Source organism: Limanda limanda, chromosome 13, assembly GCF_963576545.1.
Source record: "Limanda limanda chromosome 13, fLimLim1.1, whole genome shotgun sequence".
NCBI lineage: Eukaryota > Metazoa > Chordata > Actinopteri > Pleuronectiformes > Pleuronectidae > Limanda > Limanda limanda.
This window is the reverse complement of record NC_083648.1, coordinates 4,041,267-4,060,532: the sequence shown is the minus strand read 5'-3', so window position 1 is coordinate 4,060,532 and position 19,266 is coordinate 4,041,267. Positions and strand designations below refer to the sequence as shown.

Sequence of the window (19,266 nt, the reverse complement as noted above, 5' to 3'; positions counted from 1 at the left end):
ATTTTGAATAACGCAAGTTAAACCACCATTTTGAGAGTCTATTATTGCCACGCCTCCTCTCTCTCTCTCCTCCCATTCTGGCTCTAACTTCCAAAGCGGCTCCGCCATTTTGATTTGTAGTCACCACCATTTTGAGAGTTTTTCGGTGAATCATTATCGTCCTCTATCTTGGATGTGACCAGACCCCGTCACCACGTGACTGTGTCATCGCCACTCCCCCTTTTCTCTCTCTCTCTCTCACACACAGACACACACACACACACACACACAAACGCATTGATAGACACATACACAGACAGACACACACACACAGATACACGTAGATGAACCAGAGATCCGCGATTAATCACGATTAAATATTTTAATCGTTTGACAGCACTAATAACAACATAAGTGATTATTGATGGTTCAGGGTACGAACAGTGTTTCCATTCTGCTTTTGAGTTTCAGAGGTGATTGAATCCGTGTGACACGTGAACATGTGACGAGCACGTCTTCCTCACCTCTTCCTCCTGCAGGGGTCTGATCATGTTCAGTTCCTTCAGAGGTTGGACCAGTTCAGCTTGGAAACAAATACATCAGGGTCTGCGTGCCAGAAAAGTAATCAGATTACCGTGTACGTGTACATACAGGTAATTTTGGGGGATTTTTTCCATTATTTCTTTTTGGCAGGAGATCAGAAAATCCTTTCAAATTTGGTACAAATGTACATTTAGACTCGGATGAACTGATGAGTCTCAGTGGTCAAAGGTCACAGGGAGAAAGAGTTGGTTGCTGGAGGTGATCCTAGCATTGGCTGTTGTGTTTACTTGACTGAGGTCAGAGAAATGAAACGCTGGTCCGTCCAGTCGGGAATTGAACCAGGGACCTGTTGCTCAGGTGTGTGGAGGAAATCATTTTCTGAAACAAAACCCGAATTGTCTTTCAAGTGCACGTTTATTAGGTGATGTGTTTGTGTATGAGGCAAATTGTGTGTGTGTAAATGCGAAGTACACCCCCGAAGATAAGACTGGAGGAGACAGCAAAGTGATTAGTGGCTCCGATGTCCGGATTCCCAGAGACCGGCAGCTAGTGAGTCACCAACAGACAACTTGTCAGACGTGATATGCATAAGCACAGATAAGTGTGGTTACATAAGCATGCATAATACATAGTATAGTATGATTATATAATTTTTCAATACAGGTGCGACCATGTCAGACACCCCGACTCCTCCACATCATCATATTACATTTGATCCAATCAGCCGACCATCTGGTTGGAGGACGACCACTCGACCCCTCAGCCACAGCCGCCCTACTTCAGGGTTAGATCACAGTAAATATGATTTCTAATGTTCATAACTCATCTGTGTCGAGGGGGGAAAAAAATCAACGTTCTCAAAGTGATCGTAGATCTTGAACACGATTCAGGGTACTGGAAATCATCTCTCAGATTAAAATGGGATTGTTTGTTTGTTGATACCGACGTGTTTAAACACTCGGAGATGCATCGAGCTGGGAAATCAGTTCAGCTTGAGGCATGGACAAAACTTTCACTGGAACAGAACTTGTCATCTCCAGAAAATGTTGAAGTTTTGTCCGTCTAATTGAACATGGCCCGTAGGTTCCTGTACAGGTCGGGGTGGGTGATGGACCGAATGGGCTGCACTGTCATCATCACGGTGTTGTCGACAGTGTAGGAGTACTGATTCTCCAGGAACTCTCTGGAAAACCAGCTAGATCCATCACCCAGACAGGCGGCGAGATGGATGGTGGCTTTGATCTGGAAGAGAGACAGCACCAGATTCATGACCAAGGTGACGATGAAGAACGGGACGGTTACTGCCCAACCACCAAGGTAGAATGGGACGAGGATGCGGCCTCTCTGTGGTGAACCATATGTTTCTGTTAGATTGAAAAAAGTCGTCCATGCAAGATCTTCTTCTTTATTCGTGATAGTACTGACCATGATGTTAGGAATCTGTCCTGCTTTCTTCATTGAGTTCCAGCCAGGTGGCAGTTTCACGGGCCAGTGTCTTTCATAACATTTACAGCCACTTCCTGATTGACAGATAAAGCTTCTTTGCCCAGGCTGCAAGAGTCCTGTAGCGATGCCGTAGGCTGCATCAGCATTGAGGAGACAGTTCCAGGGGGAATACAGGAGCACGTCTTGGATGTTGGGATACAGGAGACGGGAAGCTGGAATCATGGGTTGTGTGATCGATCCGTGAGCCAGAAAGATGATGTCCACTTCAGTATCTTCGTAATTAGACTTGTCCTTCTTTGACTTATCGAGGATTTCATTTTTCATTAATTGAAACAACTCCACAAGTTTGATGAAAGTCTCCGTCCCTGGATTCTCCTTCAGCCATTGTTGCACCTGTTCGTTCGGCTTTCCTGTCGTGGCATACCTATATAAGTATTTCTTGTCTGCAGAGCTTCTGTATGGGTTTTCAATAATGTGTTTAACTTTCGCCTGCTCACACTGTTCCTCTTCCATCTTCTCGAGCATCTGCCTGTGAATAAAACAGAAGAAGGTCCAGTTAGCACGACTTCAAACTCATTTTACACAGAAGCACATTTCAGCACCTTGAGTCCAATGAAATAACTCAGCTGTCAGGCCAAATTTTACATAACGAATGACAAATGAATATATTGTTATATACAGCAAAAAAGTCAGTGAATTATTATAAGTATTTAATGGTGTAATTGAAAATAGATCAATTATGAAGGATGTGAAGGTACGATGATGAAATAATTCATCTTTAGTTGGTTTATTGGCTGCTACAAGATTTGTCTCCTGTTGAGATATCTATGTTTTGTTCTTTATCTTATGACTATATTTTACCTTTATCCTGTGAATAAATATTAGCTGTATAGTCTATAGAATCAATAATACTACAACTGTTTCTTTTAATTGGAATGATGTATATCTTTTTGACTCAGACGCAGGGTCAGACACAGAGCACAACCACAGAAAGTGCAACGAAACAGGAGTCAGACATAGCAACCAACTGGTAACCATGCACATGAGAGAGGACGTGCCAGAATTAATACAATGAAGTACTTCATGAAATATTGTGAGAAAAGGATATGAAAACCTCCTCTAAGTCTAATCTGCTGTGTCTCTCCGCTGTGGAAGACTCCGTTTGATAAGGGCACAGTAGTGGGACACCTGGTGGATTGGACTTTCTCACACAAGTGATATGCTTGCAAAAAACTGCACTTTGAGGAGACAGTACACATCTGGCCAATTGCTGAGTTCCCTCAAGGAAAGAACCGCCTCTGTGTTGCACGCTGTGTCTTTACAAATACTGTGGACTTAGGATGAGGGGGGGCTTCTTCTCGACATGATCCAGTAAACCCGGTGACGTGTCCGGCAGAACCCCAGAGACTCTCTGTAAGTATTGTTCTTATACAATAAACTGATTACTTTGAAACTTTTGAACATGGAACTTGTCTAAATTATTAACCTTTCCCATTTGAACCTCGAATCTAAGAACACGCTGTCTCGTCCGGATGGGAACGGGCTGTCTGGTCCGGATGGGAACGGGCTGTCTGGTCCGGATGGGAACAGGCTGTGTAGTCCTAATGGGACCGGGCTGTCTGGTCCGGATGGGAACAGGCTGTGCATTCCTAATGGGACCGGGATGTCTGGTCCGGATGGGAACAGGCTGTGCATTCCTAATGGGACCGGGCTGTCTGGTCCGGATGGGAACAGGCTGTGCATTCCTAATGGGACCGGGCTGTCTGGTCCGGATGGGAACAGGCTGTGCATTCCTAATGGGACCGGGCTGTCTGGTCCGGATGGGAACAGGCTGTGCATTCCTAATGGGACCGGGCTGTCTGGTCCGGATGGGAACAGGCTGTGCATTCCTAATGGGACCGGGCTGTCTGGTCCGGATGGGAACAGGCTGTGCATTCCTAATGGGACCGGGCTGTCTGGTCCGGATGGGAACAGGCTGTGCATTCCTAATGGGACCGGGCTGTCTGGTCCGGATGGGAACAGGCTGTGCATTCCTAATGGGACCGGGCTGTCTGGTCCGGATGGGAACAGGCTGTTTGGTCTGGATGGGAACGGGCTGTGTAGTCCGGTTCGGACCGGGCTCAACACTCCCTGGTTGCTGTGGAGCCCAGCTTTAACACCAGGGTAAATTGGTAGAGGTTCTGGAATCTTCTCGAGCATCCGCCTGTGAATAAAACAGAAGAAGGTCCAGTTAGCACGACTTCAAACTCATTTTACACAGAAGCACATTTCAGCACCTTGAGTCCAATGAAATAACTGAGCTGTGAGACCAAATTTTACATAATGAATGACAAATGAATATATTGTTATATACAGCAAAAAAGTCAGTGAATTATTATAAGTATTTAATGGTGTAATTGAAAATAGATCAATTATGAAGGATGTGAAGGTGCGATGATGAAAGAATTCATCATTAGTTGGTTAATTGGCTGCTACAAGATTTGTCTCCTGTTGAGATATCTATGTTTTGTTCTTTATCTTATGACTATATTTTACCTTTATCCTGTGAATAAATATTAGCTGTATAGTCTATAGAATCAATAATACTACAACTGTTTCTTTTAATTGGAATGATGTATATCTTTTTGACTCAGACGCAGGGTCAGACACAGAGCACAACCACAGAAAGTGCAACGAAACAGGAGTCAGACATAGCAACCAACTGGTAACCATGCACATGAGAGAGGAAGTGCCGGAATTAATACAATGAAGTACTTCATGAAATATTGTGAGAAAAGGATATGAAAACCTCCTCTAAGTCTAATCTGCTGTGTCTCTCCGCTGTGGAAGACTCCGTTTGATAAGGGCACAGTAGTGGGACACCTGGTGGATTGGACTTTCTCTCACAAGTGATATGCTTGCAAAAAACTGCACTTTGAGGAGACAGTATACATCTGGCCAATTGCTGAGTTCCCTCAAGGAAAGAACCGCCTCTGTGTTGCAACATGAGTCTTTACAAATACTGTGGACTTAGGATGAGGGGGGGCTTCTTCTCGACATGATCCAGTGAACCTGGTGACGTGTCCGGCAGAACGCCAGAGACTCTCTGTAAGTATTGTTCTTATACAATAAACTGATTACTGTGAAACTTTTGAACATGGAACTTGTCTAAATTATTAACCTTTCCCATCTGAACCTCCAATCAACGAACACGCTGTCTGGTCCGGATGGGACCGGGCTCAACATTCCCTGGTTGCTGTGGAGCCCAGCTTTAACACCAGGGGAAGTTGGTAGAGGTTCTGGAATCTTCTGGACGGACGTTTTACGAAGAAGCTGCAGGAAAACTTCCAGAAAATGCCCAGAGACACTGACTCAGAGAATTGTACAGACATACAGAACCTGCAGAACATGTCTGGAACATGTCTGGAACATGTCTGGAACATGTCAGGAACAGCTGCTAACCAGAGGTGTAGAGTAACGAATTACATTTACTCACGTTACTGTAATTGAGTAGTTTTATTGTGTACTTTGTAATTTTTTGAGTAGTTTTTGAAATGGGTAATTTAACTTCTACGAATCTTTAAGTAGATTTTGACTGAAGTATTGTACTTCGCTAAATTGGAAATTACATTCGTTACTGAGTAAAAAAAAAACATAGTTCAAGGCGCAAGGCAATTCTCTTTGCAGTGGTAGACAGTGTTGTGCAAGAGGCACTCCTGCCAGCAGCGATCTTTTCCATATTATTCAGGAAGTGCCTTTTCAAAATAAAAGAAACCATTTCAAAATAAATGTATCTAAACTTTGATTTGTTGTGCCTTTTGTTTGCAGGGTATGAATAAATAAACAGGGAAAATTAGCAGTAATAAAACAAAATAAAAAAAACATTTATTTTAGTAATTGATACATATGAAGTACAGTTTAAGGCAAGGGGTAGTGATGGATAAAGTTTAGTTTAAAAAACAAGTTATGTCTTTCATTCTCTCTTTCCACCTTAAAACTATGAAATGAACTGAACTATGAACTAGTTCAGAATTTAAATGGTGAACAATGAACGTCAACTATTCATGTTTACTTGTATGAACTGAACTATGAACTAGTTCAGAATTTAAATGGTGAACAATGAACGTCAACTATTCATGTTTACTTGTATGAACTGAACTATGAACTAGTTCAGAATTTAATTGGTGAATTATGAACGTCAACTACTCATGTTTACTTGTATGAACTGAACTTTGAACTATGAGAGGTGTGAACTTGCACAACACTGGTGGTAGATGCTGCATAGAGTGGATGATGGAGTCAATTTCATGAGAGCTAGAGAAGGATGATATTGCGGACGACCAACAAGCGGAAGCATCGAACTTTCCACCAGTTGAGATTACAGCAGATGAAGAAACCGGTGGCCACATCTCAGCAAGATGTTTGTAGACTAGTGGTCTAAAGGTGGACCAAAGTTTAACCAAAAGTTTAAATATACAGTGGGACAGCGGTATTTTAACTTTTTATTTTAGCTGTCATGTGGTTCATGTCTTGACATGTCCTCCCAAAAGTTCTTAAATGTTGTGTTGACATGCGTGGAAAATACTGCTCAAACTGCTGAGAAGTGAAGGTCACGTTGTAGAAGTGGTTTGGATGTGTTGACCTTCGGTCTCCCGCTGCAGCTCTTTACCTGAGGAGACAAACCTGCAGCAGCAGAAACTGACAATCACTTACTTCATATCTTTAAACTGATCCTTCAGGGCCTGTGAGATCTTTCGGATGGCTTCGGCTGTGTCTCGCAGGGATTGGCTGGCTTCAGTCACGTTGTCGTTCTTGATCAGATCTGTCCAGCTGTCGATCGCCTCATTAAGAGCAAACGCCATTCCAATAGCTCCTCCCACCAGCTGATGATTGACGGAAAAACAGATCATAAAGGATTAATTATGAGATGATCAAATTATCCTTCATAACAACATTCAATTAAGAATCGAATATGAAAAGTGTGTGTGTACAGGAAGTGGATCTCACCATGCCGCCTCCTTTGAGCACTGTTTTCAGTCCAGTCACAGATATTTTCTTGATCAGCTGCTGACTTCCTTTATCAAATAGAAACTTAGATTGGTTCCCGATAGACGAGAGCGTGAAAAACCCTAAAACTCCAGTGACGCTCTCCAGAATCGGAAGGTTGAGGCCGGGACTGAACCTTGTGACATGTTGTCCTCCACCAACAGACCAATTCGGATCGTCGGCGATCATTCTGAAGTTGATGTTCATCTTCACTCCACTTCGTTTTGCCACAGCTCTCAGGATGTCCATCAGGATGTGTTTGTCCAAATCGTCCGGGTTGGCGAATCTGTTCGCCTTCTTCTTCTCCGACTTTAGTTTCTCGAACAGTCGCTGAATGTCTTTTGCTAATTGGTTGCTTTTCTCTTCGATTTCCTGTGCATCCTTCATGGTGCTGCTGGACAGGAAGTGCTCGATGAGTTTCGTGGCCACAGAGACGACGGCACCAGCTCCTAAATATGTTGTTCCCAACAAACCTAAAAATGGAGCAGCTGCTCCGCCGGTGAGGAGGGTGACGCCGGCGCCGATCACACACGCAGCCCCCAGCACAGCCACCGAGCTGCCCATAACTTCACCACCTTTGCAATTCTTCCTGAGGGACTCGAGCTCCCGGGCCAGTTTGACCAGTTGGTCCGCACAGAGACTCCTCTGGTCGATCCAGGAGAACATCTGCTCCAGCAGCCTGTCAGCGGTGGTCATGATGTTTCCTGGAGTTTGTCAGTAAGATGAACGTGAGGCTGGAAGACAAAGGTCAGAGGTCGGGTCAGAGAGAGGATGTTTGACGTTAAAGAGACAAAACAAGTTGATATCGAAGTTGATTACTTCTGTCTGTCCATGTCCGTATGCTAATGAGAAAGCCGGTCCTAACCTCAGTGTCATGCAGGATTGGTCACAGCCAGGGGTCACCAACACGGTGCCCGCCGGCAACTGGTCGCCCCCAAGGCATGCTCTAAATAAAACATTTTTTAAATTTTTTATAAAAAAATTTAAAAAAATTTAAAAAAATTTTAAAAAATTTAAAAAAAAATTAAATTTTAAATTTAAAAAATAGTCAAACCGCCATCTCACTCTATGTCCAGACAGCACACACACACAGGCCCTGGGGCTCCGCCCCCAATCATTTGCTCAGAGCAGTGATTCTCAAACTGTGTGGAGCGCAGAGGCATAACAGGTGGTGCGCGCGACCGGGAGGAGGAAATGTGAGGCGGAACTAATATTATAGCCCAACTAATGTTTTGACGTCTGCATCTCTTTAACGGCGGAGCAGTAAACAAATCGCTCTTTCGCCGTAGCCAGTGGTCAGCAGCCCGCAGCTCCAGCCCCTCGTCAGCGGCTCCCAGTGCAGTGTCGTGCACGCAGTGTTGCCAACTCCTCAGTAAGGAAGTAGCTATTGGCTGATCTAAAAGTCGCTAGAAGTTGCTAAATGACGTCATCGCCTAATTTGCATAATTGTAATGGTCGCTGTAGGACATACAAAAAGTGAGAAAAAAATACCCTAAATATGTTTAGAACTACAAATGAGCTTTCTTCTATGGAAGCGTATTGCATTCACTTGAAAAACTAAATTCTGTTTATTTGAGATTATTATAGGTTCTCAATAAAATAAAAAAAAAATAAAAAACAGAACTTTTTTCCTTCAAGTGAATGCAATACACTTCCGTATACTTCTGTTGATTCTGGTTTTTTATTTGTTATCTTGCCATTGAAATAGGCCATCACATCTCAAAATAACTTCATGACTTTAATTCTGTGTCTAGACCCACATACAAAATCTATTTTGTCCTATATTGTTAAATGTTAGAATATCAAATTTAATCAAAAGGCTGTCAAGTGGGGTGGAATTGCTAGCTCTACGTCCAACCCTCCTCCTTTATCCGGGCTTGGGACCGGAAAAATTATCCAAAAGAGAGACTCTGGCATAGCAAGTTTTTTTTTTTTTCTTCTTAAGTTTGAAAGGGTTCAGTTTCACCACGTTCCACACTAGAGGTGAGGAATTATCTCGATGCTTAGATGCATCACGATGTTGACTCTGCATCGATTAAGAGGGCAGATCAGCGGCAGCTTTGCAATTCATTTTTAGTCTGGAGGACGCGGAGCGTGGCTCTCCTCTCTGCTCTGCCTGCAGCCACTGGGAGACTGACCGCCTGTGAGTGCTCTGGGACGGCGGAGGGGCTCATGGCAGCCCCCGCTGCTCGTTGAGGACAGTAACTGCAGAATGATACGTGCTTTCACGTCAGTCTCCAAAACACCAGAAAGTCTCCAATAACACCAGAAAAAGTCGCGAGATTTGTCGCTAGTAGGCTTTGGAAAGTCGCCAGATTTAGCGACCAAGTCGCCAAGTTGGCAACACTGCGTGCACGTCGCGCACACACTCAGGCCCCGGGGCTCCGCCCCGCCCCTACTCACTCGCTCAGAGACACACACAGGAGATCAGAGCTCGTTCACGTGAGGCAGCCGGTCAGGGACAAACAAGAGACAGTTTTCAAAAACCAAGTTGAAAAGAAAGTACGATGAAACCTGTCTTGCTCTTGGGTTCACAGTCAATGTGGTAGGACATGAGGAGAGACCAGTGTGTATTTTATGTCTGAAAACTCTATGAGACCAAACAAATTAAGAAGACACTGAGAAACATTACACCCCAGTCACATGCATGTGTTCTTTTTGGTTGAGCTTTATCATCTTTGTGACAAAGTGATTTTAATTGAATTAATTTTTTCTCTATTTTTTAAAAAGTACAGACTGATGGAGCGATGTAGTGATAAATGTCACCAAGTTGAAAATAAAGTAAGATGAAGCCTGTCTTGCTCTTGGGCTCACGGTGAATGAAGGAGGACATGAGGAGAGACTTGTGTGGATTTTAGGTCTGAAAACTCTGGCAGCTGACAGTATGAGACCCAACAAATGAAGAAGACACTTAGAAACATTACACCCCAGTCATATGCATGTGTTATTTTTGGTTGAGCTTTATCATCGTTGTAACAAAGTGCTTATAAGTGGTTATTTGGTTATTTTTATCTACTTTTGAAAAAGAACAGACTGATGGAGGCATGTAGTGATAAATGTCACCAAAAGTACTTCAATTAAATTGAATTTAAGCAAAGTTGAAACAGTTTAACAGAAACAAATGTTGCATGTATTAATATATCTGTTTCCTACAATCATTGTTGTGGAAATCATTGTTAATAATTATTTTGAGGAATAATTAACATTAACTTGATCAGACAGTCACTTCACATATATTATTATTAATATTAAAAGGTGATCTGTGCATCTCTGTTATTCAGGACGTTTGTATCAGACAAGTAGCCCTTCGTACTACTCAGTACCTTCGAAGTAGCTCTCAGTCTAAAAAAGGTTGGTGACCCCTGGTCACAGCAGTGTGATGATCCAGTTCTACTACTTCTGCCTTTCAATGCCGACTGATTTGTGCATTTCTGTATTTATTCATGCATTTATTTATACATATCCTCCATATTATATATATTATAAAGACGTTTGAGATGAAATGTCAAGTTTGTTTATAAACTCTGTCTGCCTACCCCCTCCCTCTGGTTCTTCTATGTCTTTATCTCCCTTCACCCGAGTCTTCTGCTGCTCTCTCACTCTCTCTCTCTCCCTCTCTGCCCTTTCCTTTATCTCTCTCTCCATTCCTCTCTCTCTCTCTCCCTCCCTCTCTCTCTCTCTCCCTCCCTTCCTCTAGCTCTCTCTCTCTCCATTCCTCTCTCTCTCTCCCTCTCTCTCTGCCCTTTCCTCTCTCTCTCTCTCCATTCCTCTCTCTCTCTCCCTCTCTCTATCTCTCTCTGCCCCTCCTTCTCTCATTCTCTCCCTCCCCTCCTCTCTCTCTCCCTCCCTCTCCCTCTCTCCCTATCTCTCTCTGCACCTCTCTCTCTCTTTCTCTCCCTCCCCTTCCTCTCTCTCTCTCTCTCTGCCCCTCTCTCTTTCTCTCAGTCACGTGACTTCTCGGAAACTCAGCTGCAGTTTCAGAGGCAGAGAAATATGTTCAACATAATCAATAATAAACTCTAAATATCAAACAATCAAAAACTATCTTTAAACTTTAATTTAAAGATCGATTGAGCTCAACACACTCTTGTCTCTCTATAGTTGTGAGCACACAAATAATGTGTTAGACTCTAACTCTAACTCAGTCCGTAGAACGTGTGAGGACAAACTGTCCCTGATCCCGACAGAAGGACAAACCCGCACTCACCTGCTTCTCGTGCGCGTCTCGTCTCTTACGGTGTTTCTCTCTGTTATTCTGCAGGAGAAGGACGCGTGTGTGTTTTTATAGCTCGACAAAGTGAAAGTAAAGCAGCAGAGCAATCTGCCTGGCGTCTCCAAAGAGGCTCCGCCCACAATGTCCTCAGGACCACTACCGGGCCATGGGTCATGTGGTACGTGGCCGCACAGAAAGAATAAACAACTTACATTATTTCTGTTTTATTTATTATTTGATTCTGAACGGTGTTTTATTTTGAAAAATGACCGGATCCACTCCGTTATGACTCATGCTTTCTCATGAGTTTCGATCACTCCTTAATTCGTTTAATAATTATATTGTGATTCGTTCGAAATATTAATTATTATTATAACTAGGACTAATTCGTGCCCACACATTGTTAATTTTGTTAAATTAAAAAAAAGTATATCCTGAGTTATATCCTGCTGGGAATACATGTTCTACAATATGTATACACTCCCAGTATGCGGAGAAACTTTGGATGAAAGCAGCCACTTAGCAGCTTTAATGGAGGAGAAAGAGACTTTCTTTATTCTCCTTCGAGGCCGATTTTGTTCTCAATCTTTCAATTTCCCACCAAAGCAGATTTACGCATACAAAAATAAATAAAGAGAGTGAAAAGAAAAAATGGAGAGGAGGCTGCGGACCAGCTGGAGGACGTAGAGAAATAAATCTGTTGAAAAAGGAAAGTGAGAGCTTAAGACAAAAGGACGAACAGTGAAGGGGCAGAGGTCACAGCAGGAGGTGAGGAGAGGCAGGCTGACTCCAGGCCTCTCATTATAAAGGTCATTAGTGGTTCTGCTCCTCTGGGACCGGATTCATGACATTATTTAGATGAAGATCCCTCTGAACTCAAGACCTGTGACTTAGAGTTTAGAGAAAACAAGGTCATCAGAGGGAGAATACTGTTCAACTCTGACTGCTGTTGTACTTAATATGGAGATTAAATATCAAAGTGTCTCAGTATTGTATCATTGAAGCTGATGAACCACAGGAGCAGATGAAGAGAAACCTCCGCTCAACTCAAATGACTCTCCCCTGGATTCTGTTTGATTCTTCATTCAGCTCCACTGTCTCCTCTCGTCGTCTAATTCCACGAAACCTCACGACATATTTGCTTCTGTTGCTCGTTCGACACCTGGCTCAGTTCCATGTTTAATTTCTCCTCTCGGTCAGTTTTCATTATGTGTCTGTGATCGTCTGGTTTCTTTACTGACTGACTTCGCCTGCAGCTCAGAGCAGGAAACAGCTGCAGCCTGGTTGGGCCTGTGTGATACGACCAAACTCTCATCACTCTCGTCCCTGATCAGTTCGTCCATCAACGTGAGTTTAGATCTGAGCCAATGTGCTGTTTACATGTGAAGGACGTAAGGCTGTGTTGATAATAATAATAATGTAATGCTCTGTAAGTCAATAATACAGAAAAAATGATAAAAGGAGTGAAACTGTTTTAAGAAACACCAAATATATAAATATATTTGGTGTTTCTGTTATTTTTTTTTCTGTGTGTTTTTCTGCAAGAACTTTCATTGTGACTGTGGAAACAGGAAGTTCACAGAGCTGCAGTGTAAACTCCATCCTGTTAGTCCACATCCAGTAAAATGACACAAATGAAATTTACACACATGTTCTTCAGCTGTAAACTGATCAAACAGGTTCATGGTTTTAGTTTCATGTTTATTATCAGCTTTCATGGGTTGAACAGATTTCATAATTGATCATTATTAAATTGTATAACAATATAAGTGATTATTGATAGTTCAGGGTACGGACAGTGTTCCCATTCTGCTTTTGAGTTTCAGAGGTGTTTGAGTCCGTGTGACACGTGAACATGTGACAAACACGTCTTCCTCACCTCTTCATCGTGCAGGTGTCTGATCATGTTCAGCTCCTTCAGAGGTTGGACCAGTTCAGCTTGGAAACAAATACATCAGGGTCTGCGTGCCAGAAAGTAATCAGATTACCGTGTACGTGTACATACTTTCCATTATTTCTTTTGGGCAGGAGATCAGAAAATCCTTTCAAATTTGGTACAAATGTACATTTAGACTCGGATGAACTGATGAGTCTCAGTGGTCAAAGGTCACAGGGACACAGAGTTGGTTGCTGGAGGTGATCCTAGCATTGGCTGTTGTGTTTACTTGACTGAGGTCAGAGAAATGAAACGCTGGTCCGTCCAGTCGGGAATTGAACCAGGGACCTGTTGCTCAGGTGTGTGGAGGAAATCATTTTCTGACATAAAAACCCTGATTGTCTTTCAAGTGTACGTTTATTAGGTGATGTGTTTGCGTATGAGGCAAATTGTGTGTGTGTGAAAATGCGAAGTACACCCCCGAAGATAAGACTGGAGGAGACAGCAAAGTGATTAGTGGCTCCGATGTCCGGATTCCCAGAGACCAGCAGCTAGTGAGTCACCAACAGACAACTGTCACACGTGATATGCATAAGCACAGATAAGTGTGGTTACATAAGCATGCATAATACATAGTATAGTATGATTATACAATTTTCCAATACAGGTGCGACCATGTCAGACACCCCAACTCATCATCATCATATTACATTTGATCCAATCAGCCGACCATCTGGTTGGAGGACGACCACTCGACCCCTCAGCCACAGCCGCCCTACTTCAGGGTTAGATCACAGTAAATATGATTTCTAACGTTCATAACTCATCTGTGTCGAGGGGGGAAAATAATCGACTGTGAAGTTCTCAAAGTGATCGTAGATCGTGAACACGATTCCGGGTACTGGAAATCATCTCTCAGTTCAGCTTGAGGCATGGACAAAACTTTCTCTGGAACAGAACTTGTCATCTCCAGAACATGTGGAAGTTTTGTCCGTCTAATCAAATATGGCCTGTAGGTTCCTGTACAGGTAGGGGTGGGTGATGGGCGGAATGGGCTGCACTGTCATCACGGTGTTGTCGACAGTGTAGGAGTACTGATTCTCCAGGAGGTGTCTGGGCAGCTTCCAGCAGGTAGATCCATGACCAAGACAGGCGGCGAGATGGACGGTGGCTTTGATCTGGAAGATAAACAGCACCAGAGACATGACCCAGGTGACGATGAAGAACGGGACGGTTACTGCCCAACCACCAAGGATGAACGGGACAACGATGCGGCCTTTCTTTGGTGAACCATATGTTTCTGTTAGATCGACAAAAGTCGTCCATGCACGATCTGCTGGATCCGTGATAGTACTGACCATGATGTTGGGAATCTGTCCTGCTTTCTCCATTGAGTTCCAGCCAGGTGGCAGTTTCACGGGCCAGTGTCTTTCATAACATTTACAGCCTCTTCCTGAAACACAGATAAAGTTTCTGTGCCCAGGCTGCATGAGTCCTGTAGCGATGCCGTAGGCTGCATCAGCATTGAGGAGACAGTTCCAGGGGGAATACAGGAGCACGTCTTGGATGTTGGAACAGGGCCGGAGACAGGAAGCTGGAATCATGGGTTGTGTGATCGATCCGTGAGCCAGAAAGATGATGTCCACTTCAGTATCTTCGTAATTAGACTCGTCCTTCTTTGACTTCTCGAGGATTTGATTTTTCATTAATCGAAACAAATCCACAAGTTTGATGAAAGTCTCCGTCCCTGGATTCTCCCTCAGCCATTCTTGCACCTCTTTGTTCGGGGATCTATTCATGGCATACCTTAATAATTCTCTCTCGTCTACAGCGCTTCTGTATGGGTTTTCAATAATGCGTTTAACCTTCGCCTGCTCGCACTGTTCTTCTTCCATCTTCTCGAGCATCTGCCTGTGAATAAAACAGCAGAAGGTCCAGTTAGCACGACTTCAAACACATTTTACACTGAAATGGGAAGTTGAAATGTGTGTTTGCTGTTCTAGTGCCTAAACGATTGTTTAAGCACGGTGAATTGAGATGGTGGTTGTCCATCATCAGTGGGTAGTAAGAGCGAGGGCATTCCTGATCACTGCATTTAAGTATGTGTTGACTATTCCTACAAAGTAGTCAACTAGTTAATTAATCTTAGGGGACATGTTTTTTCCAACCCGTGTCAATTTGTGTGAGAGAGATAAGATGTTTAAAGAAGTCTCTGATCGTCGTCTGCCTTCCTCGTCAACTCTGTCGCTGCTAGCGTTGGCCATAAGCGTATGTAGCTATAGATGTTTATACATACTGTTGCGTTACTGTTGTGTTACATTACGTTTGACGTTTCTATTTACTCTGGCTTAGTTTTATTAGAGCATCTGAATCTGGTTGTTTGACCATGTTTCCTTCTGGCTCTGTGTCAAACAACAGTGCCCCCTGCTGCATATCTGCTGTAGGTACCAGTGCTTTATTACTGCACCAGGCTGAACCCACTTATACATGACTAGTTGACAACGATGCAGTTCGGACTAGTTGTGTTGATAGTGTTGGAACTCGTACGAGCTGGATGTGTCCAGGACGTTGCTCTGCAGGGACTTGAGTCACCTGACTGGTCACAAGCTTGTTGCTCCCAGGTGTCGGGTTTAGCTACCAGGTGGTGTCGCAGGTCCACTTTGATTTGTCTCCCTGGTTGCTGTGGAGTCCAGTTTTAACACCAGGGGATGTTGGTAGAGGTTCTGGAATCTTCTGGACGGACATTTTACGAAGAAGCTGCAGGAAAAGTTCCAGAAAATGTCCAGAGACACTGACTCAGACAATTGTTCCGACATACAGAACCTGCAGAACATGTCAGGAATATGTCAGGAACATGTCAGGAACATGTCAGGAACATGTCAGGAACATGTCAGGAACATGTCAGGAACAGCTGCTAACAGGCTGCATTAAGGTGATGCTCTGTGGTTCCTAGTTTGCAGATGTAAATATTAGAAACGTCAAACTGCTTTGAATGAAGGTTCTGCCCTAAACATCTGATGCTTTTTTCATTAAATTGCGACAAAACCTGATGTAACAGCACAACGTGAAAAATACTGCTCAAACTGCTGAGAAGTGAAGGTCACGTTGTAGAAGTGGTTTGGATGTGTTGACCTTCGGTCTCCCGCTGCAGCTCTTTACCAGAGGAGACAAACCTGCAGCAGCAGAAACTGAGAATCACTTACTTCATATCTTTAAACTGATCCTTCAGGGCCTGTGAGATCTTTCGGATTGCTTCGGCTGTGTCTCGCAGGGATTGGCTGGCTTCAGTCACGTTGTTGTTCTTGATCAGATCTGTCCAGCTGTCGATCGCCTCATTAAGCGCAAACGCCATTCCAATAGCTCCTCCCACCAGCTGATGATTGACGGAAACAGATCATAAAGGATTATTATCAGATGATCAAATTATCCTTCATAACAACATTCAATTAAGAATCGAATATGAAAAGTGTGTGTGTACAGGAAGTGGATCTCACCATGCCGCCTCCTTTGAGCACTGTTTTCATTCCAGTCACAGATATTTTCTTGATCAGCTGCTGACTTCCTTTATCAAATAGAAACTTAGATTGGTTCCCGATAGACGAGAGCGTGAAAAACCCTAAAACTCCAGTGACGCTCTCCAGAATCGGAAGGTTGAGGCCGGGACTGAACCTTGTGACATGTTGTCCTCCACCAACAGACCAATTCGGATCGTCGGCGATCATTCTGAAGTTGATGTTCATCTTCACTCCACTTCGTTTTGCCACAGCTCTCAGGATGTCCGTCAGGATGTGTTTGTCCAAATCGTCTGGGTCGGCGAATTTGTTCGCCTTCTTCTTCTCTGACTTTAGTTTCTTGAACAGTCGCTGAATGTCTTCTGCTAATTGGTTGCTTTTCTCTTCGATTTCCTGTGCATCCTTCATGGTGCTGCTGGACAGGAAGTGCTCGATGAGTTTCGTGGCCACAGAGACGACGGCACCAGCTCCTAAATATGTTGTTCCCAACAAACCTAAAAATGGAGCAGCTGCTCCGCCGGTGAGGAGGGTGACGCCGGCGCCGATCACACACGCAGCCCCCACCACAGCCACCGAGCTGCCCACAACTTCACCAGCTTTGCATTTCTTCCTGAGGGACTCGAGCTCCCGGGCCAGTTTGACCAGTTGGTCCGCACAGAGACTCCTCTGGTCGATCCAGGAGAACATCTGCTCCAGCAGCCTGTCAGCGGTGGTCATGATGTTTCCTGGAGTTTGTCAGTAAGATGAACGTGAGGCTGGAAGACAAAGGTCAGAGGTCGGGTCAGAGAGAGGATGTTTGACGTTAAAGAGACGAAACAAGTTGATATTGAAGTTGATTACTTCTGTCTGTCCATGTCCGTATGCTAATGAGAAAGGCGGTCCTAACCTCAGTTTCACGCAGGATTGGTCACAGCAGTGTGATGATCCAGTTCTACTACTTCTGCCTTTCAATGCCGACTGATTTGTGCATTTCTGTATTTATTCATGCATTTATTTATACGTATCCTCCATATTATATACACTGCTCAAAAAAATTAAAGGAACACTTTTTTATCAGGGTATGGCATGAATTCAATTGCACTTTTTTGATAATTATCTGGTCAGTTAAGTAGCAGAGGGCGTTGTTAATCAGTTTTAGCTGCATTGGTGTTGATGGAATTAACAACAGGTGCACTAGAGGGGCAACAATGAGACGACCCCCAAAATAGGAGTGGTTTTGCATGTGGAGGCCGTTTCAAGTTTCTCCCTCTTGATCACTTCGACTGGTTTTCCATTAGTGTTGGCTTTAGCTAGAGTCATTATCTCTACTGGGAGCATGAGGCGATTTCTTAACCCTACAGAAGTTGCACAGATTGTCCAACTCCTCCAGGATGGCACAACCATGCGTGCCGTTGCAAGGAGCTTTGATGTGTCTCCCAGCATAATCTCCAGAACATGTAGGAGATTCCAGGAGACAGGCAGTTACTCTAGGAGAGTTGGACAGGGCCGTAGAAGGTCCTCAACCCATCAGCAGGACCGATATCTGCTGCTTTGTGCAAGGAGGAACAGGTTGAGCACTGCCCGAGCCCTACAGAATGACCTCCAGCAGGCCACTGGTGTGAATGTCTCTGCCCAAACAGTCAGAAACAGACTTCATGAGAGTGGCCTCAGGGCGCCACGTCCTGTAGTGTGCCCGGTGCTCACTGCCCAGCACCGTGGAGCTCGATTGGCATTTGCTATAGAACACCAGAATTGGCATGTCTGCCACTGGCGCCCTGTGCTTTTCACAGATGAGAGCAGTGTTACAGGTTGCTGTAACACTGCACATGTCCTCAATGTTTTATTTTAGCCTCTTATCCTGCTAACCCTCCCTTCCTCTCTCTCCCTGCCCTTTCCTCTCTCTCTCTCTCCATGCCTCTCTCTCTCTCTCCCTCTCTCTATCTCTCTCTGTCCCTCCCTCTGCCCCTCTCTCTCTCTCTCATTCTCTCCCTCCCCTCCTCTCTCTCTCTCTGCCCCTCTCTCTTTCTCTCAGTCACCTGACTTCTCGGAAACTCAGCTGCAGTTTCAGAGGCAGAGAAATATGTTCAACATTTTCAAAAATAAACTCTAAATATCAAACAATCAAAAACTATCTTTAAACTATAATTTAAAGATCGATTGAGCTCAACACACTCTTGTCTCTCTACAGTTGTGAGCACACAAATAATGTGTTTGACTGAAACTAAACTAAACTAACTCTCACTAAACTAAACACAACTAAACTAAACTAAACTAAACTAAACTAAACTAAACTAAACTAACTAACTCTAACTCAGTCCGTAGAAAGTGTGAGGACAAACTGTCCCTGATCCCGACAGAAGGACAAACGCGCACTCACCTGCTTCTCGTGCGCGTCTCGTCTCTTACGGTGTTTTTTCTCTGTTATTCTGCTGGAGAAGGACGCACGTGTGTTTCTTTAGCTTGACAAAGTGAAAGTGAAGCAGCAGAGCAATCTGCCTGGCGTCTCCAAAGAGGCTCCGCCCACAATGTCCTCAGGACCACTACCGGGCCATGGGTCATGTGGTACGTGGCCGCACAGAAAGAATAAACAACTTACATTATTTCTGTTTTATTTATTTATACGGTGTTTTATTTTGAAAAATGACCGGATCCACTCCGTTATGACTCATGCTTTCTCATGAGTTTCGATCACT

At 44.0% G+C, this 19,266-nt stretch overlaps 2 protein-coding genes across 2 annotated transcripts; both read right to left on the bottom strand.

Annotated features, from left to right (window-relative positions):
- Positions 1-917: 917 nt before the first annotated feature.
- On the bottom strand, positions 918-11,347 carry LOC133017634 (uncharacterized). The gene is made up of 5 exons (XM_061083761.1): positions 11,201-11,347; positions 6,955-7,727; positions 6,661-6,830; positions 3,455-4,171; positions 918-2,497 (listed from the first exon to the last, which is right to left on the bottom strand). The coding sequence occupies exons 2-5, from the start codon at positions 7,687-7,689 to the stop codon at positions 1,585-1,587; spliced, it is 2,535 nt and encodes an 844-aa protein (XP_060939744.1). The 5' UTR covers positions 7,690-7,727; positions 11,201-11,347; the 3' UTR covers positions 918-1,584.
- Positions 11,348-12,886: 1,539 nt separating this feature from the next.
- Positions 12,887-19,021, bottom strand: LOC133017633 (uncharacterized). The gene is made up of 4 exons (XM_061083760.1): positions 18,951-19,021; positions 16,577-17,349; positions 16,286-16,455; positions 12,887-14,993 (listed from the first exon to the last, which is right to left on the bottom strand). Exons 2-4 carry the CDS (start codon positions 17,309-17,311, stop codon positions 14,078-14,080), a joined length of 1,821 nt encoding a protein of 606 aa, XP_060939743.1. The 5' UTR covers positions 17,312-17,349; positions 18,951-19,021; the 3' UTR covers positions 12,887-14,077.
- Positions 19,022-19,266: the final 245 nt, after the last annotated feature.